The sequence below is a fragment of the Erpetoichthys calabaricus genome, chromosome 2, assembly GCF_900747795.2.
Source record: "Erpetoichthys calabaricus chromosome 2, fErpCal1.3, whole genome shotgun sequence".
NCBI classification, from domain to species: Eukaryota; Metazoa; Chordata; class Cladistia; order Polypteriformes; family Polypteridae; genus Erpetoichthys; species Erpetoichthys calabaricus.
Window position 1 is genome coordinate 210,537,276 of NC_041395.2, and position 24,508 is coordinate 210,561,783.

The 24,508-nt window shown below is 39.4% G+C and overlaps 2 protein-coding genes across 2 annotated transcripts in view; one reads left to right on the top strand and one right to left on the bottom strand.

Annotated features, from left to right (window-relative positions):
- The window catches only part of setdb1a (SET domain bifurcated histone lysine methyltransferase 1a), a 222,653-nt gene extending 208,323 nt beyond the window's left edge, over positions 1–14,330 (top strand). Inside the window, 8 exon segments of the mRNA XM_051922587.1 lie at positions 2,535–2,903; positions 3,672–3,964; positions 7,996–8,021; positions 10,718–10,829; positions 11,014–11,173; positions 11,404–11,615; positions 11,799–11,887; positions 13,433–14,330. Coding sequence (XP_051778547.1) covers positions 2,535–2,903; positions 3,672–3,964; positions 7,996–8,021; positions 10,718–10,829; positions 11,014–11,173; positions 11,404–11,615; positions 11,799–11,887; positions 13,433–13,550 — 1,379 coding nt within the window. The 3' untranslated portion in view covers positions 13,551–14,330.
- Positions 14,331–21,860: 7,530 nt separating this feature from the next.
- Positions 21,861–24,508, bottom strand: part of LOC114646765 (ceramide synthase 2-like) — a 138,730-nt gene continuing 136,082 nt past the window's right edge. Inside the window, exons 10-11 of the mRNA XM_028795103.2 lie at positions 22,665–22,818; positions 21,861–22,511 (exon numbers count right to left, since the gene is read on the bottom strand). Of these exons, the coding sequence (XP_028650936.1) occupies positions 22,365–22,511; positions 22,665–22,818 (301 nt within the window). The 3' untranslated portion in view covers positions 21,861–22,364. The remainder of the gene's footprint in view (positions 22,512–22,664; positions 22,819–24,508) is intronic.

Consider the following 24,508-nt stretch of genomic DNA (forward strand, 5'->3'; position numbering starts at 1 on the left):
TGTTTGTTTTTATCTGTCTCTGTGTCTCTCTCTCTCTCTCTCTCTCTCTGACATTCTCTGCTCCTGATGGAGCACTCCTTCATTGCAACAGCCCTATTGATTTGTTTGCTTTCCTCTCTGTTTCTGAGCACTCCTTTGAAGAGGAAGATATGTTTGCATTCTTTTAATTGTGAGACGGAACTGTCATCTCTGTCTTGTCATGGAGCACAGTTTAAACTTTTGAAAAAGAGACAAATGTTTGTTTGCAGTGTTTGAATAAAGTTCCTGTCTCTCTACAACTTCCTGTGTTTCTGTGCAAATCTGTGACCCAAGCATGACAATATAAAAATAACCATATAAACACATGGTTTCTACTTCATGGATTTTCACCTTTCGCGGGGGGTTCTGGAACGCAACCCCTGCGATCGAGGAGGGATTACTGTATACATACAGTATCTCACAAAAGTGAGTACACCCCTCATTTTTTTTTTTATTATATCTTTTCATGGGACAACACTGAAGATATGACACTTTGATACAATGTAGTCAGTGTACAGCTTGTATAATGATGTAAATTTGCTGTCCCCTCAAAATAACTCAACACACAGCCATTAATGTCTAAACCGCTGGCAACAAAAGTGAGTACACCCCTGAGTGAACAATGTCCAAATTGTGCCCAGAGTGTCAATATTTTGTGTGGCCACCATTATTTTCCAGCACTGCCTTAACTTTCTTGGGCATGGAGTTCACTAGAGCTTCACAGGTTACAACTGGAATCCTCTTCCACTCCTCCATGACAACATCACGGAGCTGGTGGATGTTAGAGACCTTGCGCTCCTCCACCTTCCGTTTGAGGATGCCCCACAGATTAGGTCTGGAGACATACTTGGCCAGTTCAGCACCTTTACCCTCAGTTTCTTTAGCAAGGCAGTGGTCATCTTGGAAGTGTGTTTGGGGTCGTTATCATGTTGGAATACTGCCCTGTGGCCCAGTTTCCGAAGGGAGGGGATCATGCTCTGCTTCAGTATGTCACAGTGCATGTTGGCATTCATGGTTCCCTCAATGAACTGTAGCTCCCTAGTGCCGGCAGCACTCATGCATCCCCAAACCATGACACTCCCACCACCGTGCTTGACTGTAGGCAAGACACACTTGTCTTTGTACTCCTCACCTGGTTGTCGCCACACACGCTTGACACCATCTGAACCAAATAAGTTTATCTTGGTCTCATCAGACCACAAGACATGGTTCCAGTAATCCATGTCCTTAGTCTGCTTGTCTTCAGCAAACTGAAGAGGCTTCCTTCTGGGACGACAGCCATGCAGACCAATTTGATGCAGTGTGTGGCGTATGATCTGAGCACTAACAGGCTGAGCCCCCTGCCCCTTCAACCTCTGCAGCAATGCTGGCAGCACTCATACGTCTATTTTCAAAAGACAACCTCTGGATATGACTCTGAGCATGTGCACTCAACTTCTTAGGTTGACCATGGTGAGGCCTGTCCTGTTAAACCGCTGTATGGTCTTGGCCACTGTGCTGCAGCTCAGTTTCAGGGTGTTGGCAGTCTTCTTATAGCCTAGGCCATCTTTATGTAGAGCAACAATTTGTTTTTTCAGATCTTCATAGAGTTCTTTGCCATGAGGTGCCATGTTGAACTTCCAGTGACCAGTATGAGAGAGTGTGAGAGCGATAACACCAAATTTAACACACCTGCTCCCCATTCACACCTGAGACCTTGTAACACTAACAAGTCACATGACACCAGGGAGGGAAAATGGCTAATTGGGCACAATTTGGACATTTTTCACTTAGGGGTGTACTCACTTTTGTTGCCAGCGGTTTAGACATTAATGGCCGTGTGTTGAGTTATTTTGAGGGGACAGCAAATTTACACTTTTTTATATATATATATATATATATATATATATATATATATATATATATATATATAATAAAACAAATCTCAGAGATTGGGTTTAAATGCCTGTCTGGTTGCTGTCTGAGTGTCTTCATTTGCTCACTTTCTTCTTAAATTGGCCATCTAAACTGGGCTTTTTGATGTAAATCCATATATCACCATTCCATGCACTTAAATGAGTTTAGTAGTACTTTTAGACTTTGCCATCTTTAAAACATGTAGTAGAATGTTTATAATCAAATAATATCCAGCATCTCATCATGAATATACAGCAAACCAAAAATAACCTTGTCTACTTAATTATTTTCAGCTATTAGGGTATTCTCTGTTCTAATTAATTATTTTTACAGTTCATTTTTTTTACAATTAGCAGAAGGGCAATCGTAAAATCTTATTTAGAAAATCAAGTGGACTATACACTCCTGCTTGGAACCAATTCTTGTTAAATAGAATTGTATGCTTGCTGCTTGCATAATAGCAGTCATTTTTTTCAGACCAAACATATGCACAGTGTTATTTGATCAAAATGCTATAGTATCTCCATTACATGAGCCTTTCTTTATAAATTGCTTTGGAATTTCCTCCATGCAAATTGGTAGTTTAAAGTTTTATTTTATTCGTTTTATTTTGTTAACAGGTAAAATATTAACAGATGATTTTGCAGACAAGGAAGGCTTGGAAATGGGTGATGAATATTTTGCCAATCTTGACTACATTGAGAGTGTAGAGAATTTCAAAGAGGGATATGAAAGTGATGCCAAGTGTTCCTCTGATGGCAGTGGTGTAGACATTAAAGGTGGAAGCAATGCAGGTGATGGGGGTGCAGATGATGGAGATGGACAAGGTGAAGAAAATAGCAGCTCAGAGGAAAATGAAGAAGAAGATTCGAATGAAGATGATGATGATGATAGTTCAGATGACAATTTTTGTAAAGACGAGTACCTTAGTGCCAGTTCAGTTTGGCGCAGTTATGCTACACGAAGGCAGACTCGTGGAATGAAGGAAGGTAAAGTAATTATGTTGCTATTTTGCTTGTTATTACAAAAGACATGACAATAATTTTTCATAACTATATATAGTTGCTAAGTATTTAGTACTTTAATAACTGATGTTTTTGGATCAAATTGGTTTGTTTATTTATTTATGTATTTATTTAGTTTAGTTAATTGTCCTTTTTTAAAAATGTGGCCCTTCCTTCTAAACCAAGAAGAGTAAAGAATTTCTTCATGTTTATTTGAAGATTCCCCTGCTTCTTTTCAGCTCATTGTTGACTATAGTACAGAGTCAGTGCCACACTTTTAAAGAGGGGTGTTTATTGACTGTATTTACAATTAAGGTTCTGCTGCCCACTGCCAATAAAACCAGATGCTAAAATTGCACACATAATTACATTCATATATTAACTAGCCTGGTGTGGTGTCAGCTTCCAAAACAGTTTTACTTGCCGGTGAATTTTATGGCATACACTATGGAACATACAGTCCTTCATGGTTCCCAGTGGTTTAGTATTTAATTTTTTCATATTGATTTTGCAGTATCCTGTGCAGTTGTTTGCTTCTGCTCTTTAATTCTTTTTTTATGTACATATTTTTAAAGATTGTCAGTGAAAATAATTTAAATAGGAATAATTTGACTATTAATATTAAAGAAAAACATCTGGAAAATATATTATTGTACAATCCAATTTTTGTTTCAATTATGAAGAGATTCAAAATGTAATAATTTATGTTTGCTTTTGATTCCTTGATTATGTTTACTTTGTTTCCTTTTAAAGGGGGTGGTGCTTCCCAAGATAACAAAGAGAGTCTGTCAAGGCAGACTAGTCAAGATGACAGCAAGCCACCTATATCAGAAGAGACTGGAAAGAATAAGGTGGCATCCTGGCTGAGCTCAAACAGCATTGATTGTTCTTCTGTTGATTCTGATAGTCGTTCTTCGTTTAAAATGGGAGACACAAAGAAAGAGCTAGGAGCAGAAAAAACTTCCTCTTTGTCATCTTCCAAAATCAAGCAAGAAGGCTCTGAAATCGATGTTAAGCAGTTCAAAAAGGAACTTAAGATAGATAAGGTAGAATAATTGTGCTTGGTTTAAAGTATGAAAATAAGCCATGCTGAGCCTATATACAGTAGGAATTACACTGCTATAAGCTATTTCTTTATATATTAAAATTCACACTTATGAGAGGCACGATGGGGCTAGTAGTAGTGCTGCTGCCTCACAGTAAGGGGACCGAGATTTGCAGTATGTCTTAGATCCTCCCTGCATGGAGTTTGCATGTTCTTCCCTTGCCTTATGTGTGTTTCCTCCAGATGCTCCATACAGGTTAAGTGAATTGGTGTTGCTAAATTGATCCTGGTGTGGAGTGTTTTGTGTGTTTTTTGGCATCCTGTCTTAAGGATTGTTCCTGCCTTGTGCCCTATGCTTGCTGGGTAAGGCTCTGGCAAACCCTCCCCGGCGTCCCCATAGTCCCCCCATTTGTGACGCCACCCATGATTTATCGGGTTAGAAACTGGCATAACTTATGTTGTAAATATTTATTTTTATCTAATTTTAAAATGGATGAATACAGTTATACAACATACGGATATTCAGCATTACTTTCAGGAAGGGGTATGGCTGGCATCTCCCAGAAAAGACTAACTGCACCATAACAAACCTATTTCAAATGTGTGAATAGCTAATATACAGGTGCTGGTCATAAAATTAGAATATCATGACAAAGTTGATTTATTTCAGTAATTCCATTCAAAAAGTGAAACTTGTATATTAGATTCATTCATTACACACAGACTGATGTATTTCAAATGTTTATTTCTTTTAATGTTGACGATTATAACTGACAACTAATGAAAGTCCCAAATTCAGTATCTCGGAAAATTAGAATATCAATTAAGACCAATGCAAAAAAAGGATTTTTAGAAATGTTGGCCAACTGAAAGGTATGAACATGAAAAGTATGAGCATGTACAGCACTCAATATTTAGTTGGGGCTCCTTTGGCCTGGATTACTGCAGCAATGCGGCGTGGCATGGAGTCGATCAGTCTGTGGCACTGCTCAGGTGTTATGAGAACCCATGTTGCTCTGATAGTGGCCTTCAGCTCTTCTGAATTGTTGGGTCTGGCGTATTGCATCTTCCTCTTCACAGTACCCCATAGATTTTCTATGGGGTTACGGTCAGGCGAGTTTGCTGGCCAATCAAGAACAGGGATACCATGGTCCTTAAACCAGGTACTGGTAGCTTTGGTACTGTGTGCAGGTGCCAGGTCCTGTTGGAAAATGAAATCTGCATCTCCATAAAGTTCGTCAGCAGCAGGAAGCATGAAGTGCTCTAAAACTTCCTGGTAGACATGGAAGATGACAGCAGATGACATGGCACCCCAAACCATTACTGACTGTGGAAACTTTACACTGGACCTCACGCAATGTGGATTCTGTGCCTCTCCTCTCTTCCTCCAGACTCTGGGACCTTGATTTCCAAAGGAAATGCAAAATTTACTTTCATCAGAGAACATAACTTTGGACCACTCAGCAGCAGTCCAGTCCTTTTTGTCTTTAGCCCAGGCGAGACGCTTCTGACGCTGTCTCTTGTTCAAGAGTGGCTTGACACAAGGAATGCGACAGCTGAAACCCATGTCTTGCATACGTCTGTGCGTGGTGGTTCTTGAAGCACTGACTCCCGCTGCAGTCCACTCTTTGTGAATCTCCCCCACATTTTTGAATGCGTTTTGTTTCACAATCCTCTCCAGGGTGTGGTTATCCCTATTGCTTGTACACTTTTTTTCTACCACATCTTGTCCTTCCCTTCGCCTCTCTATTAATGTGCTTGGACACAGAGCTCTGTGAACAGCCAGCCTCTTTAGCAATGACCTTTTGTGTCCTGCCCTCCTTGTGCAAGGTGTCAATGGTCGTCTTTTGGACAACTGTCAAGTCAGCAGTCTTCCCCATGATTGTGTAGAACTAGACTGAGAGACCATTTAAAGGCTTTTGCAGGTGTTTTGAGTTAATTAGCTGATTAGAGTGTGGCACCAGGTGTCTTCTGAATTGTTGGGTTCAATATTGAAGAGCTGAAGGTCACTATCAGAGCAACATGGGTTCTCATAACACCTGAGCAGTGCCACAGACTGATCGACTCCATGCCACGCCGCATTGCTGCAGTAATCCAGGCCAAAGGAGCCCCAACTAAATATTGAGTGCTGTACATGCTCATACTTTTCATGTTCATACCTTTCAGTTGGCCAACATTTCTAAAAATCCTTTTTTTGCATTGGTCTTAATTGATCTTCTAATTTTCCGAGATACTGAATTTGGGACTGTCATTAGTTGTCAGTTATAATCATCAACATTAAAAGAAATAAACATTTGAAATACATCAGTCTGTGTGTAATGAATGAATCTAATATACAAGTTTCACTTTTTGAATGGAATTACTGAAATAAATCAACTTTGTCATGATATTCTAATTTTATGACCAGCACCTGTATAAGGCAAATCAGTTCATTGATAATTCAGTCCTATTACTCATTTCTGACTTGTCATATTTTTAGCTTGTTAATTGAATGGTTATGGAGAAAGACAACTGACGTGACATTTTCAGTCTGAGCTTTAATTTTAAAGCAGTTCCCAAAAGTATGTTTTTGTCAAGTACATTGTCTTGAAACATATTTTCATATTACTAAAAAAAAAGGACAAGACCATGAGCAATTCATTAGTTTTTTTTATTTAAGAAGATCTGCAATAAGTGGTAGCAGGGAAAGCACAGATAAACTATATATCGCTATTTAGTTGCGTACACATCTACAAATACCTAAGAAATCACTCAGATTTTGTTTGATGGAATGCTTGTAACTATAATAGTCACTCTGTCCTTGGTATAAAACCACATTCTCAAGCAATTAGCTCATGCCGTTAGCTCTAAAGTCTTTAGTGCTCTTCTATTTCCAGATCTTTTTACTGCAGAGTACATAATCCAGCTTCGTATTGGTTTTCACATTTTGCTTCTAGTTTGTATTTTTTTAAATAAAACATTAAATCAGTTTATTGATTTTAATTGATAATCCTTTATTTGGAACTCAATCTGAGCAAAATAAATGTGCTTAATTACTATTATCATCATAACTGGTTTAACTGCCAGTTTCTGGGTTTATCCATACCTGAGCTATTTGATTGACCTCACATTTTTCCTTCACCTTCCATAGTCCTCTGCATTCTTTGAGGTGAGACTCACTCATTCTTTTCATGTGATCTGACATCATCTCCAGCCCCATGTTCTTTAAACCTCGGGCCTAATCATGGTGCTCTTCACCCAGTCACCCTCTGCCTTTTCCTCCATATATCCAAACAACCTAAGTTGTTCTCTTTATTAATAATTCTTTTTGATTGATTGTTATTCATTTTAGCAAAAACTTTCGTTTTTGGGCAGCACGGTAGCACAATGGTAGCGCTGCTGCCTTGCAGTAAGGAGACCTGGGTTCGCTTCCTGGGTCCTGCCTGCATGGAGTTTGCATGTTCTCCCCATGTCTGCGTGGGTTTCCTCCCACAGTCCAAAGACATGCAGGTTAGGTGCATTGGCGATCCTAAATTGGCCCTAGTGTGTGGTTGGTGTGTGTGTGTGCGTCCTGCGGTAGGCTGGCACCCTCCCTGGGGTTTGTTCCTGCCTTGTGCTGGTGGGATTGGCTCCAGCAGACCCCCCGTGACCCTGTGTTAGGATATAGCGGGTTGGACAATGACTGACTGACTTTTGTTTTTTCAGTTGTTTTTCCCCCATCGCATACCATGTTCTTTTTGCATGTTTATGTATTGGTTTGGTCAGTCTCTCTTCTGCTAGGATGAGGAAACGAAGTGGCGAATGCCCCTTGAGTAATTCATGACGTTCCTGCATGTGGTAAAGCATTCATTACTTATGAAACTAATTTCATCCTACCAATGAACCCAGTGGCAAACACACTATACAGAGATTGTTTCTCAACACATAATGGTCAATCCATTTCTTTGGCACAAGGTTTATTCTAATTCTTTAGCGCTTGAATGGTAGAACATTGTACTACACAAAGTTAGGTTATTTTGTATGTTAATTATTATTTTTTCTGTGTACTTTTAGGATTCTGATGAACAGAAGACCACATTGTAAGTTGCTCAATTAACAGAATTTGTGTACTTTTTTCATGTTGTTGATGCATTTGAACTGCTTTTCATTAATTCAGCACACTTCTTAAGACTTTAGATAGCAGTATCTGTTAAAAATAACATTGCTTGTTTCGTGGAGAAAACCTGTTTGAAACTGGGGAATGAGGCTGTACAGATTATTTCATGATATAAATGACAAAATAGAAAATGTTTCATGGTTGACTATTTTCAAACCAATTAAACAATATGACTTGATTGGGTTTGTATTTTCACTTATCCATCATGATTTAAGTCATACTGCTACTTTTTAACAACTTCAATAATTATTTCAACAATTGTCATGAAATAAAATTCAGACTTTATGCTGGCCTATTAATTAGAGAATAAAATTAGCTGACTGATTTAATTTAATTGAGTAATTTAAAATCACAGTTTTTGGTTAACATTAAAGTTGTGCATGCATGCAATTTTTTTTATTTACTTTTTACTAATGGAGACCCCTGAATACATTAACTGTGTGCTCATAAACAGTGCTTGACAGTCGCACATCTTCTGTGTGGAATATTTGTGTGTTTACTGCTCAGGCATCATCACTGCCTACTCGATTGTACAGCATTTTTTATAGTAGATGTTCTTCAATGGAGAACTTGATTTAGGCTTAGGATGTGAAGGAGATGAGTGTGCCATGGATGTGAAGAGTAACCTTTTTTATTTTTAGTCTGATAAGACTGTTGAATTTATATAATGTAGGAAGTGACTTGTGTGTGCAGCAGTTTCCTGTTTGTGTACTTGCTGCCATCTGCTAAATTAATCACAACTTTGCATCTCTATTACTTTTGCATTTCTTTGAAAAATATGCCTTTAGTTTGGTCTGAAAATAAGAGAGAATCCAGATTTCACATTTTGGAATTGCTCGTTTTTGACACTCCTGATTACATATTGTCAAAATACAGTGCATCCGGAAAGTATTCACAGCGCATCACTTTTTCCACATTTTGTTATGTTACAGCCTTATTCCAAAATGGATTAAATTCCTTTTTTCCTCAGAATTCTACACACAACACCCCATAATGACAACGTGAAAAAAGTTTACTTGAGGTTTTTGCAAATTTATTAAAAATAAAAAAAATTGAGAAAGCACATGTACATAAGTATTCACAGCCTTTGCCATGAAGCTCAAAATTGAGCTTAGGTGCATCCTGTTTCCCCTGATCATCCTTGAGGTGTTTCTGCAGCTTAATTGTAGTCCACCTGTGGTAAATTCAGTTGACTGGACATGATTTGGAAAGGCACACACCTGCCTATATAAGGTCCCACAGTTGACAGTTCATGTCAGAGCACAAACCAAGCATGAAGTCAAAGGAATTGTCTGTAGACCTCCGAGACAGGATTGTCTCAAGGCACAAATCTGGGGAAGGTTACAAAAAAATTTCTGCTGCTTTGAAGGTCCCAATGAGTACAGTGGCCTCTATCATCCGTAAGTGGAAGAAGTTCGAAACCACCAGGACTCTTCCTAGAGCTGGCTGGCCATCTAAACTGAGCGATCGGTGGGAGAAGAGCCTTAATCAGGGAGGTGACTACGAATCCAATGGTCACTCTGTCAGAGCTCCAGAGGTCCTCTGTGGAGAGAGGAGAACCTTCCAGAAGGACAACCATCTCTGCAGGCCTGTATGGTAGAGTGGCCAGACGGAAGCCACTCCTTGGTAAAAGGCACATGGCAGCCTGCCTGGAGTTTGCCAAAAGGCACCTGAAGGACTCTCAGACCATGAGAAAGAAAATTCTCTGGTCTGATGAGACAAAGATTGAACTCTTTGGTATGAATGCCAGGTGTCACGTTTGGAAGAAACCAGGCACCGCTCATCGCCAGGCCAATACCATCCCTACAGTGAAGCATGGTGGTGGCAGCATCATGCTGTGTGGATGTTTTTCAGCGGCAGGAACTGGGAGACTAGTCAGGATAAAGGCAAGATGAGTGCAGCAATGTACAGAGACATCCTGGATGAAAACCTGCTCCAGAGCACTCTTGACCTCAGACTGGGGTGACGGTTCATCTTTCAGTAGGACAATGACCCTAAGCACACAGCCAAGATATCAAAGGAGTGGCTTCAGGACAACTCTGTGAATGTCCTTGAGTGACCCAGTCAGAGCCCAGACTTGAATCTGATTGAACATCTCTGGAGAGATCTTAAAATGGCTGTGCACCGACGCTTCCCATCCAACCTGATGGAGCTTGAGAGGTGCTACAAAGAGGAATGGGCAAAACTGGCCAAGGATAGGTGTGCCAAGCTTGTGGCATCATATTCAAAAAGACTTGAGGCTGTAATTGCTGCCAAAGGTGCATCGACAAAGTATTGAGCAAAGGCTGTGAATACTTATGTACATGTAATTTCTCAGTTTTTTTATTTTTAATAAATTTGCAAAAACCTCAAGTAAACTTTTTTCATAAAAAATAAGGCTGTAACATAACAAAATGTGGAAAAAGTGATGCGCTGTGAATACTTTCTGGATGCACTGTATCGTGGGGCCTCCAGCAAATTAAATGAAATGTTGGTTTAAGCATGCTTGTTTATTTATTTTGATTGCGTTGATTACCTTATTTTCTCAGGTGTTTTTCCACAGAGGTCAGTGGTCAGTATTCTTGATTTAAGCAGTTCATCTATTTTCCATTTTTGAATATCATTTTGTTGTCATCCTAGGGTGTATGAAAGTCCCCGAGCCTCCACAAAGGTCGAGGGTGTTCGCCGCCCACTCACAAAGCCAAACTTTTTTCAAAACCGCAGGAACTCTGGAGCACAGCAAAGCACCGATGTATGTACAACTATAAAGGTTACATTCCATAAATGAATACACCAGTATTTTGTACATAACATCTTCCTTGTGTGTGTCCATGAAAGCTCTTCAAATTTTATCTTGGTTTATAAATATACTGTTCATAATGAAATTAAAAGTAAGCAAGGTAAACATATCCATTAAACTCCTTTTTTCCCCCCAGGATGTAATGACACTTTCTAGCTCTGATAGCGAAGGAGGAAGGAAAAGAAGAAGCAGTGCAGCTCAAAACACAGGCAATGATAGTGATGATATCCAGACGATATCGTCTGGGTCTGAAGAGGAGGACAAAAAGGAGAACAATGGAGTAGCCGATAGTACAGGTAGTAATCCTCTTAAGAGTATGGCAGCAGAGCACAATTTTTTTTTTTTTTGAGGATGTTAACTTTTATAATTCATTTAGTGATACAGGAGAAGACCTTATCAGTGTTTTAGTCAATTGGGTAGACTTGTCAACAGTTTGAATCAGACAATAAACCTTTGGGGAGAATTCTAAATATGTTGGTTCCAGTTTCCTTGTGTTTACTATTATTTCTGTTTCATTTGCCTTCAGGGCCTGTTAAGCGTCAGGTAGCTGTGAAATCAACCCGTGGCTTTGCTCTCAAGTCCACACATGGGATTGCAATCAAAACAAGCAATATGGTTTCTTCAGACAAAGGAGATGGAGCTACTGCATGGAAAAATACAAGGCAGTTTTATGACGGCGAAGAATCCTGCTACATCATCGATGCCAAACTTGAAGGCAATCTTGGCCGCTACCTCAATGTAATCACCAGTTGTTCTTATGAGTTTGTTACGGAAGCAATTGAAATCAAAAATTGAATCATCATGGCAGCAAAACTCAACTGAGAATGATTCAGTATTAAGTATATAGATTTGAGTATGAACTATCAACCAGTTACTTTACACACAGTGTTTATGTGACCTTTTTAATTCCTTCTCTTACAGCATAGCTGCAGCCCCAATCTTTTTGTCCAGAATGTCTTTGTGGACACTCATGATCTGAGGTTTCCTTGGGTTGCATTCTTTGCTAGCAAGTAAGTACTGACAGGAAAATGACTGATTCTGAACTCTGGTACCGGCACCAAGAATTTTCAAGAAAAAGTTATTTTACATGTTGAGCTTTGTCAATATGCAGCAGAATCTAGATTTTAATTAAAATATTAAGGAATATATTTATTTAAAAAATAGCATATTAATGAGGAATAAAACATTATGAGAACTGCTCAGGAGAATCCCGTAGAAAATGTTGTGTAATTGAGGCCCCTCACAAACTGACACTATAACTTAATAAAGGAAAATGTAAATAAAACATACAGTAAATAAATAATGATAAGAGGGAATGGATATAGCGGGTTGAATAATGGATGGATGGGAATACTAATCTCTTTTGGCATTGTGGTGATTTGTATGCACTAATGTTACAAAATAGGAACAGCAAGATACTAACAGCTATGGAGAAGGCACACTTGTCTCCTAGGACCAGAGTTTCAGACCCTCATGGTGAAACCACCAGCCAACTGTTTGACATTCAGCTAGCTTTAATGTGATTAGCACTTTTAGCCTCTTTTTGTCTGCTATTATGTTTTCTATTGAAATTTCCTTAATTAAGTTGTACTGTTGGTTGTCTACACCATCTTTTTGGACTTAAAAAAAAATGCAAAGTATATTATTAGTACATGTGATAAACGCCTTGGAATGGGCATGTCAAGGTCGAGTGAGCCTGTCACAAGAGACATCATGCGTATTGCAGACTGCAGTCACAATGTGTTGAATGCTTTTCAGCTAGAGGACATTTCTACATGTAGATTGACCATCTTGGCAAGCTGATGTTTGTGTTGAAATAAATAACAATGTGCAATACACTGTACGTGTATATAAATAATTATATGGACCCTGAGCACTTGAGCTGGTGGTAACTGCAAACAAGTGCTGTATGTAGTAAAGATTGGCTGGTTGAATGTTAATCAGAGATGTAACAAATAATTCCAGGACATGCCTGTTTAGTTTTTAAAGGTCAGTTTGTTCTTTTTTTTTTTGGTACGGTCAGTATAGTGTGATTCTGCTAATATGTGTGGTAACTGAAGATTTTAAACAGTAATTGTCTTTAGAAATCCTTCACTGTAGGCAGTATATTTGAATTTAAACACTTTGAGTTTACTAGGGTGTTGTATTGTGTTAGCCATTATGGATATAGTGAGAAGTTGAGCAAAATGACACCTTTTATTGGCTATCTAAAAAGATTACAATATGCAAGTTTTTGTGGTAACTTCTTCAGGCAAGATGTAATCATCTTGTAATCGTCTTGCCTGAAGAAGGGGCGTGAGTTGCCTCGAAAGCTTACATATTGTAATCTTTTTAGTTCGCCAATAAAAGGTGTCATTTTGCTTGACTTCTCACTAAATGCTTTGCGTTGTAACTGCTAATTTAAATGCAGGTTGTATTGTCGGACTGCATGCAGCTCATTCTTTTGCAGGATATCCACATACATTTTTGTAACTCATTTTCTCTAGTAGTTGATAGATATTTTTGTAGTGAATTTTCTGTAAACTCTTGGCCGCCTTTCACGTTTTATCTTGCAGGAGGATCCGTGCTGGTACTGAGTTAACCTGGGACTATAACTACGAGGTGGGTAGCGTGGAGGGGAAGGAGCTGCTGTGCTGCTGTGGCTCCACTGAGTGCCGGGGACGTCTTCTGTGAGCACCTCCTCTCCCTCTGTGGCCTCGCTCTGCGCACAGTCCAGCACCCAGCTGGCATTCTCAAAAACTGTGACAGGGATGCATGTGTTGGTTCAAGCATCCTCCCCTTCAAAATTAATCTTCTCCCACGTGTAAGCAACTGCATCAAGCTTGACAGTATGTTTTGCTTACTCGGGGTTTTATTTTTTATACAATTAAAATGTCTCTCTATATATAAATGTGTACACCATTACAAGTGTCATCTCTGTGGTCGTTGTAAGGTGTACATTTCTGTGTTACGAAGGTGGCTGCTCACACATTTCTTCCTCTTAGTAGTGTTTTGTCTTTCACTAGAAGACCATTATTCTTTGTTAAAATAAAAGAGAATTTTGATACCATTCATTTTTTTGAAATTCCACGCAAGCAACTAATTGTATTACACCTGGATCAGCCAGGATCATAAATGAGGAGGTTTAATTTTTAATGGACAACTCAAAAATACAAAGTTATCATCAATGGTTGATTTCTTCTCCCGTCTCATGCGAGGTTTGGCCAGCTGTCAGATGTGCTACTGAGCGTCCTGTCAATATTTACTATGGGTGTCCTAAACACACACACAGGGGCAAAGAGGGGACACACCTCTACTTAACAATAAAAAGGCCCAGTGGTGGTGTGCAGAAGACCTTCTGGATAGTGGCTAGCTTTGCAGATGCAAACTGTCTGAAATAACTTTATAGAACAAATGGGGGTCTCTGCCGGCCTTTCATAGCCCTTTGTCTTTTTATTTGGCTCAACAGTGACAGTGAAATGACAGGGATGTGTTGAAACGCACAGAATTTTAAAATAATAGTGGCAACACTGATCTGTTCAATACACATTCAGTGAAACACCAAACTCAACCTGTAGTTTTCTCAAATAAAAATTCAAATGTTAAAAAAAGAAAAAAAAAAAGCTTTTTTATTGCCATTTGTTACTTTTTTTTTTTTTTTTTTTGGAAAATATTTTTGTAACAAAGTGCACTTATTGGGGACTGCATTGCAGAAAGCTCAAGTTGTGTTACTACAGTGGTGAAAGTGAACATGGAAACCGGGAGTGTGTGAGAATTCGTGTTCTTGTGTGTTTTTGTTTTTTTTTTTTTGTTATGCAGGATTTTGCCTTACACTTGGGTAACACAGAAATGTCCGATTTAGTATACAGTATTTTATGTAACATTTATTAAATCATTGAACTTTCAAATTTGACCTTTTAACAAATTTGCTGTATTCTACCTATTAGTGTACTGTTCTGTTGGAGGAAGAATAAAATATGGAACAAATGTTTCATTAAAGAGATACCATTGTACAAATTCATCCTTTTAGCTTTGTTGAATGTCTACTCTTTATTGCAGTTTGTAATAACTGTGGTTAATTTCCATCGACTGACAGACTATGAGCAGCACAGACATGGATGGCCGCTGCCAGATCTACAAAAAAAAAAATAACCCTAACATTCGAGGGCTTCAACTCACTATTTCACTATTCTGGACCATGAAGAGCAGTTTTTAGATGGACAAGAATAGTCAGACACTTAAACTTGGGCTGCAGTGTGAACCTTTTATGTTTGCATTAGTGGAACAGCAGTGGTAGGGGGAAAAAAAAAAAAACAGAATTCCTTGGCGCTCCCCAGAAGATGGCCACTGGCACAGAGCTGCCTGCCACTATGGATTATGTTTCTCAACTGTGTCTGTGCTGCTGTGTGGGCTCCTTCATTTGATGAGGAGCATCACAGAATCAAACAGCAACAAAGGAAATGTGTGTGAACATCCTATTAGTGTCATTCATGAAGACATTAGAGAGACAAATACTGGTAGATTATCACAGCCTCATGGGACTCGAATTAACCAATGAATGATGGCTTTAATGCTTAAAAATGCTTGGTTAATTCACTTTCATTTCTCCATACTTACTGATAATGAATGCTAAGGACAGGAAGGCTCTCTGAGACCACATGTAAAGCTATCAACACCGAACAGTACATTCAGAGGGTACAAGGCCATCTCCACAGTCCTTTGCATTCCCATGCTTGCTGTTCACTATCTTAAGATGTCTGCTACTCAAGGAACCTCCCAAGATGTGGGGTAGGGGAGGATGATTGATCAAAGAAGTATATGAAGGCTGCTAAAAACCCAATGCTTTTGGGAAAATGTTCTCTGGACTGAAGAAATTGAACCAGCTCTCTGGTAAAGCAGGCCAGCAAAATGAAGCTTAAGGACGGAAGAGGCTTAGTGATGCTGTGGGGGCTGCTATACTAGCTTAAGTCTTGGAGACCTTAAATGTATTTAAGACATGAAGCCAGCTCATTAGAGTGACATGTGCTCCCCACTGTCAGAAGGTAAGGGTTCCTTTTGACATGATTAAAAAAAATGAAAAAAATCAGCTGTAGAGTATGTGAAACTACCAGCAGGAGTGGGGAAGAAGGTTAAAGAGGCCATAGACAAACATTTGGAGGCCGCCATCATTGACGAGGGTTGTGGAGCCAAATATTCTTTAATGCTGTCCATGTGAAACTTTCATTTTCCTCAGTACGTGTACTTGCAAATTTAAGTTGGTTGTTGCTGTACAAGTTTGATGATCAAAATCTGGTCCATATTCAATAAGTTCTTAAGATATTGTACGATATACTTGAAAAGGAAGAGGGCCAACAATGTTGCCCACAACAGCATATAAATTTGTTTGTGGTTTTGTTTGTTTTTCACAAACCCGTCATCAGTGAGGTCTCCATTGGGCAGGCAGTTAAGGGTCGCGTTGTTCAGACTTAAGTGGGCACCAGACTTAAAAGGATAAGGTGGGGCAATTCCCCAAAACAAAGAAAGTGATTACCAAACGTATGTAAAGAACAAGCAAGTTTTATGAGTCTTTCCCAAAGCCCTTTGTTATTTGACACGTAATGAATGAGTTTAAAGTACTTCTGTGCTGGGCTCCTCCTCAGCGTCCACATCTAAAAGGCAGTCTGCCATAGGAGGAACATCGATGCCATGCATTTCAGATGTCAAGTATGTAGTATATTATATGGGGTGGGCAAAAGAAGATTTACAGTTGTTTGTATGGAAAAAGACAAATTATGGTTATTACAAAAACTTTATTAACTCAAAAGAATGTCACAATGGTACAGTGCTCAAATTGCCAGCCTGGCATACTCACAACTGTAAACCACCTTTTGCACACCCCAGTATTGTCAAACCAGACCTGTGCAAAAATAATTTAAAAAGTCAACATGCTGAAAAGCACAAAATGAAGAAATTAAAATTTTGATTAATATGTAAAAATTAATTAGAAGAAATTATATAAAATGACTTAAAACATAATGTGGTTTCCTTGGGGGGTGAGAACAGTGTTAAGCAGTGATAAGAGAATAACAACACCTCACAAAACAGGAGTTAAAACAACTTGTATAGGAAGTGGTGTTTTCTAAGGCTTTTGGAAGCCTCCTGAAGAACTTGTGCAGGCATCAGAATCAAATCTTCCACATGCCCAGGGTGCTCTACATCTTCTCATCCATGGTTTGGGGATTCAACACTGAAGTCACCAGACATTTGTGAAAAGGGTAATGACCATTGTCTCCCAGTAACCAACCACCAGCAAACGCACTATTACTTTCCATCTAACACACTCCAGTGTTTTTAAAGGCCACTTGGCCAGAATGTCTGTAAAAAGTCCCTGATGTCAGCTGCATATCACCTGGACCTGTAAGCAGTGAAAACCCTTCAACAAGTTTGGATGGGATCAGAAAGATGGAAGTATGGATTGGGTTGATCACTCCATCCACTGTACCTACAATGCCAGGTATGTCAGCAAAGGCATGAAAAACAATTCTTGTGTCATGCATGGCAATGTGTTGTTATTATTTACTTATTTGGCTAACTCAGAATTGAGATCCAATTGGTTGCATTTCTTCTGATTGTCCAATGGGAGCACAGGCAGATGAAGCGACTTCCTCGTGGTCACACAGTGTTAGTAGTGGGATTTTAAACAACTTCAGGTTGTCGGGTCCTAATCTGGGATCCTGAGGTGGTTTGTCATGTGGTGGTGTGTCAAAGTGCTGTATCAGCGCGTGTTCCTGCCCTCCACACAGGAGTTGTTCTAATAATTGTAACGTGTGCTCAGCGTTATTATCCTGGCTGCACTGAACCCTGCAGTGTCCATGAATTACACGACCAAGGACACCAAAGGCCAATTACTGTCATGGACAAATCTGCCACAGAACACACACTGTGCCCACTCTTTGAATCAGAACTTACCTGTTCAAACCCGAGACCCCAGATATTTGGTCTCCACATTTGCGTAGCAATTATGGGAGTAGCATCTTGTATTATTTTAAAAATGGGTAAGAGGGCACATTGGTATTTGTACCGAGTATTTGACTTGTGTGTTATTCATAAAAGCAACAACAGCTAAAGGAACTACAAGACAAAGTGGAAGTCACATCTTTGACATTTCATTACAAAACTCCAAATTGAAACTGCATGAACCCCTTTAATGGGTGCCCTTTTTTCAGTAGTCACTCCCCTAGTGGGTTTTTCTAGATTATCATCTAATTGACATACGAGTTAAAAAAAATTTTCTTCCAATAATTTAACTACAAACAAAATTATTTAAAAATGTTTTTTTTGTTAGCAATGATAAGCTAATTTCATGCTAGATTTTTTTGTAGATGTATTTACACTATGTACACATTTTTCACTTGGTGCTCCAGTTGCATGTGGTACACGTGGCAGCGCAGACTGGAGCATTGCAGTCTCTGCAGCCGTATATGGTTTCCCTCCTCTCTTGTGTGACAAGCACACTGCACAGCTCTTATGAGATGACCGCTCAGCATGCAAACATCTCTTATCCTTCCACTTCAAAGCCATCAGCTTATTTCTGAATGCAGAGGTAACTTCTCCCGATTTCAATTTTTTTTGTCATCACAGATTTTAGCAGGTCCTTTCTGTTTGATTATACTGTTCCTATGGCATTAGTTTCCATCGAATTCAAAAATTCATACAGCACTTGACTGCTGTAGTACTGTAATTGTCTAGTCCTATCAGATAACCCTGATTCAGTAGCTTCTCTGCAAGTGTTAGCACAATCCACGACGGTTTTGTAAAATTACACACATCAACCTCTCCTATATTGTTTACAAGTTCTGTATCTTTTCCCATGTACATCATCATATTCCACACACATCTACTGTTTGCCTCACAAAGCTTATAGAGCGCGGGTGTCAAACTCCGGGCCTGGAGGGCCACAGTGGCCACAGGTTTTCATTCTAACCATCTTCTTCATTAGTGACCAGGTTTTGCTAATTAACTTCTTTTGCTTTAATTTTAATTAACTTGACTCAGGCCCCTTAGTTGTCTGTTTTTCCTTAATTAGCAGCCAAGCCACATGATCAGCTCGCCTGTGCCCATCACACAATATCTGAAAATAAAGAAAGGTGAAGGTCTCGGTAAGGATGATCTCTCAGGTCATCAGACGGTGTTCTTAGAGAAAAAAAATAAAAATCAACAGTCTGCTGTGGCAGGATGACAGCAACAACAAGCCATGGAATTAAATAACGGGTTTAATTAACAGCAACAATAATGGGCTTCTCATTAAGAGATTCGTTGGAATGAAATTGGTTGGAGTTTGAAATCCCAATTTAGCTGGTCATCTGTTGGCTTGTTTCACATCTCATTTGTGTTTGGCTGTCATTTAATGAAGAAAGGAATACATTCAGAGGACTGAATCCTTAAAAAGAGGGCTATTAAAATGAACGGAATACAAGTTAATTAGCAGTGAAAACTGTTCACTGATTAGGAAAAGGGTTAGAATGAAAACCTGCAGCCACTGCGGCCCTCCAGGCCCAGAGTTCGACACCCCTGGTAAAGAGGATTCCATCCCAAAATATGATCTTTTTTTTTCGGAATGTGTACCTTCCACCCTAGACAGCCTTTCCATAGCAGTAAACTTTCATCGATTGAAAGATCTCTCTCTGGAATGTAACTTCCACAAACTTTTCGAATGCAGTGGTCAAAGAAAGGCTTGATTTTATACATCTTTGGAGAAACTGGTCTGGCGTCACTGTATGCTTCATTATCAAATAATGGGTAACACTCTTCTAATTACTACACAGAAGGAGCAAATCTCAAAAAAGAAACTTATAAAGCACCAGAACACGGGCAAAACTACTAACTGAATTACCACTCACAAAATAAGAGCGGTAATCAAACAAATTCCGTATGTTCAAAACACACTTGTAACTTTGCGCATGATAAAAACTGTGAAGGTACACTGCTGAAAGAAAAAGACGTTTGTCCATTAAAAATAAATGTCAAAACTAAACCCTTTTTCCTTAGAAATGTGATTGAGGGCAAGTGAAAGAAAAAGTAATTAGGGGTTCTTTGGTCTCGAAACAGCCATAAAACTTTCACCCAAGTAAAGGATGTCTGTGCCTCTGCCACTATGACCACAGAGTCCCACTAGACAGCAGAATCATGCAGAGCACAGATCCATTCCCCGAGGAGACAAATCTTTTTATTAAGCGTGTCTATAGACGCTCTCCTTGATTCTTTTAGGCGTGCTTGACATTAAAGGAGTTTATAAGCATATCAGGTGCAGGTTATCTGCTCAAAAGGGGGCTCTTCAGAGGGGTTTCCTTAAAAGACAAGGGACTATGAAGAAGAGATGAAGGTGGGCAGCTTGTTCCACTATCTGCTCAATAATGTCGCCGTTATTTAAATTCGAGTGTCTATCCTGCAACATTCTGGAATTCCTCTTGTGATGGTGGTTATTTATTTCTGTTTTGGAGAGTTGGCCCATCTGTCTGTGTGTGTGTGTGTGAGTGAGTGAGAGCTTCAAAAGTAAGTACACTTTTGCAATTGCTTTGCCAATGCATGTGGAGAACACTGCCCTTTGCCCAAAAAAAAACAAACCAGGAAACATCCATCGATGTCAGCTCAAAGCAACACAATGTGCGACACTGAACATGTCGTGTTTTAGAAGGTTGCTCGGATATATTGAAGCTTTGGATCTAATCACAGCCTTGTTTTTCTGGGCAGAATTTGGTGAAGGCGTTGTGAATCTGTCGGTTGTTTATTCAGGAAGGGGCATGACATTTTTAGATTTCGTCATTTTTCTCTGCACCTTAAATAGTGCAACTGGGATCAGCATTTCTGACAGGACATTTACGGACTGTGATCTTATCGCTGGTGGCTCTGCTGCAGCCTCAAAGCATTAATCCTTCCCGTTAATCCTGCTCTTTTCCAGGTTAGTTTCAGAGTCTTGCTTACCCCGGAAACTGTGCCAGATTTTGTCAAATATTTCTTTCTGGAACAGAAAAAAAACAACCAACTAATGAGAAATTCCTGTCAATTTGTTCAAGCTTTAACATTTCATTATTTTTCCATGATGTCACACTTGACTCTGAAGCGTGTACGCAATGACCTATAAAAGTGAAGAAGGGGGCTCGTGCTCAAACCAAGCCAAGCTGTCAATGTTGACAATCATAAACATAATTCTGCCATTGGAGGCATTTCATTAACATTCTGCCTTGGCCCTTCAAAGCTAATCTATTTAACAACAAAGACGAACAGTAACACATCAGCTTGGAAGGTGCCATGTTGTGGCTCCTTAAATTTGAGTTGCCGGTACATGGAAGGCAATGTTATAATACTTGATGAGGAGAAGAAAGAAGACAGCTTGAAAGGAAAGAAAACATTTGTTTGTAACTGTTTGGCTCAAAATCAGCATAGCCACACATCACATGAAACATAAGATGTGTCTCACTACCCCCAGATTAGAGCTGCTTGAAAATCTCAACAGACACAAAGGACGATGCACGATGAAGGGCAAAAGAATGCGCGTGTTGTTTGGGGGGATTTTCAAAATGTCACTTTTTCTTTTCACAATGTAATCACGATGACAGCTAAAGAAAACCCTAAAATGGATATAATGCACCTGGTCTAACAGTACGATAAGTAAGCCTATTCAAGTGGGGTCTACCTTAGCACCAATGTAATGGACTTTTGTGACAGGGGGGTGGTGGTGATAGGAGAACCAATCTTCCAGGTAACTAGGTGGCCATTTGAAGTTAGCCACATGAGGCACCACATGGCAGTATGCCATCCCCAGATTTCCCCTCTGGGTGAGACAGATTACTAAAGACAAAAATAAGAGGAAATGTTTTTAGCAGCATTGTACTGAAGTAGATGACCAACAGTCAGACATGGATATTCTCACATTCACCTTTCTCATCGCCCCAAAAAAGTCCCCCCCTCTACCCAGAGTTAAAAATTTAAAACCAACACCACACAGCCTGGCTGGGACCATAAAGCTCATTGTGGAAGAATCACAGTCTTTAATTATTATTAGCAATGTAAAAATTATTTTAAAAAAATCTTTGGGACAAGCACAATTGTGGACAAAAGACTAGGAAGTGTTAGGGTGAGAGAGAAGAGAGAGAGAAGACAGTTAAGGCACTTGAAAAGCAACAAAAGAAAGGACAAATAAACAAATTAGTCATGCCAGTCCCACAAGTCTTTCTGGCTGGCTGAGCAGGACGACGAGAAGGACCACCATAATGATTCTTGAACTCTTTTCTGCAGATTACCACAAGCGTCTCCAGCTTGGGGTGGCAGTCCAGGTCTCCAGCAGCAAAGGCTGCACTCTGGTCAGTTAATTTTCTTGAAACCTGGCCAGGCTGACAAAACGATTATTATGGGAGTACAAAGAACATCACCATGCATCCTCTTGCAGCCTGTTAGAACCATACATGGGGGACAAGGCAAAGGGGGCACAGTACAGGAGGATAAGTGCTGCCATGTTGTCCTTAACTCTCCTTACTCTGTTTTTCGATGGTTGTTGTTTAATGCCAGGTGTCCATTTGACACTGGTCCATTTTTTTGCACCTCCTTGGCTTCCTTCTCTTCTTCTCCTTCCTCAGAATTATCAGTTTCCTCCCGATCACTTCTTTCATCCTCAACATACTGAAAGATAAATTATTTTTAACAGTGTTATGCTCCCATATCTATGACCCACCAGCTTCAGCGTGAATGTGCTTTCTAAAACACTTCACGTTTTTCAGGTTTTACAAGGGTATTCATGTGGGTAATTCAAGAGAAACGAGCTGAAACGCTTACATTTCCAGTTATGAATTTCCATGCCATTCGCAGGATGAGACAGGCCCAGAATATGTGAAGCAACTGAAGGACTGCCAAAAGGCCATTGAAAAAATAATAACCAAAGAATGGGGGGTACAGCTCAGTGGGATAAACCCAAGTGCAGTGCAGGATCCTGGAGGAAAAAGAGAAGAAAGAGAGTCAGTGAGAAGAAAGGAATGGGAACTACAGGTCACTGCCGAAACTAAAATCTGCACAGTGAGGACTTTGTTCATCTATGGCTGCTTGCTACTTTTATATGAGTTTTCAAGTATCAAAAAAGTTTCATCAGTAATTTAGCCATCCATCCAATTTCTGAACCAGCTCTGGAGGAGCCTTTAGCCCACCACAGGACACCCTTACTCATATGTGTGAGACGCACATCACAAAAATATAAAAGAGGATTCATAGTTGGGCCACCAGTGCGACAAGATAATGACCAGAAATCAAACCAAGGATTCTGCACGTTGGAGGCAGCAGCACTAACCACTATGCCGTTTTACGGCTTAGTTCACAAAACGAGTCAGAAAAAACAGCTCGTAAGTGCTGGGACACCGAAGCAACGGTCAGCACGCAACTGATTCTTCAATAATATTCCAGAGAAAATTCTAATTACAATAAGTGTCCTAATTAAAGTGTATATTTAGAGCTGAATAAACACTTACGTTTTCAACCTGAACAAAAGCTGGAAGCTAAACATATGCTTATGACAGCTGACATGCAAGACTTAATGCTTATGTTCACACTACAAAACACAAAAATGCTGTTAATGGGTTTGTGACAGTATTCCCACCAGTAAGCATATCTTGCATCTGCTTTTACAAGCTGCCATGTATGTGCACCACAACTCATTTGAAACCTCAGGTGCAAAAAAAATGAAATGACACTGTAACATCAGAGATGCATGAATGTTATATTTTCTGACTGCAAGTGTATTTACAGTGAAATGTTTAATTATTATTTCACTGATAAGTTGTAATAGTAAAATAATTATATATATATATAGTGCATTCGACAAAACAGGTAGATAAATAGGTGAGTTTATTTTTCATTTTATTTTCACTCTGACTGCCTGCTCTCGACCACATGAATCAAGTCTAACATTTGGTGCCACACTGCAAAACCCTGAGTAGGGTGACCTGGGACTTTAGCAGGAATGCAGACCGCTATACAGTACTTAAGTCAAACTGAGAAGTGAAATGAAAAGATAACTATGAGGAAAACACCTTGTGTGTCCTGGTACTTCTGCATGGCAGATGACACTATGTATTAGGACATCTTGCTGCACTGATGGTGATCATTTTGGAGTTGACTTTTGAGATCAATAAGACTACAGTTACATGAAGCTCAGAAAATAAGTGAAAGCAAGTTGGATGCTGAAACAAAATTCATTATGAACCAAAAAACAATTGGTGATGGGGGGTCAGTGACAATAAGAAGGCTCATCTGAAAAAAAAAAAATCTATGCTGTGGCTATGGACAATACAACTTTTGCTGCAATCGTCAACAACCACCAAGAGGCAAAAATTCTGGGCATCTTTGCAGGAAACTACAACAGCAGAATTAGAATGGTCACACCACAAGATGGACTGATGGCAAGGTGAACATCTGGGGAAAGGAGGATAACACAGAATTAAATATAATAGAGGAAAAGGTCATGTCATGGGCTTTCATAACAGAATATGGTACAGTGGAACCAAAGCAATTTCCTCCATAGGATTGTATGTAAATATAATTAATCCGTTCCAGACCATATGAACTGTATGTAAATATATATATTTAAGTTTTTAAGCACAAATATAGTTAACTAAACCATAGAATGCACA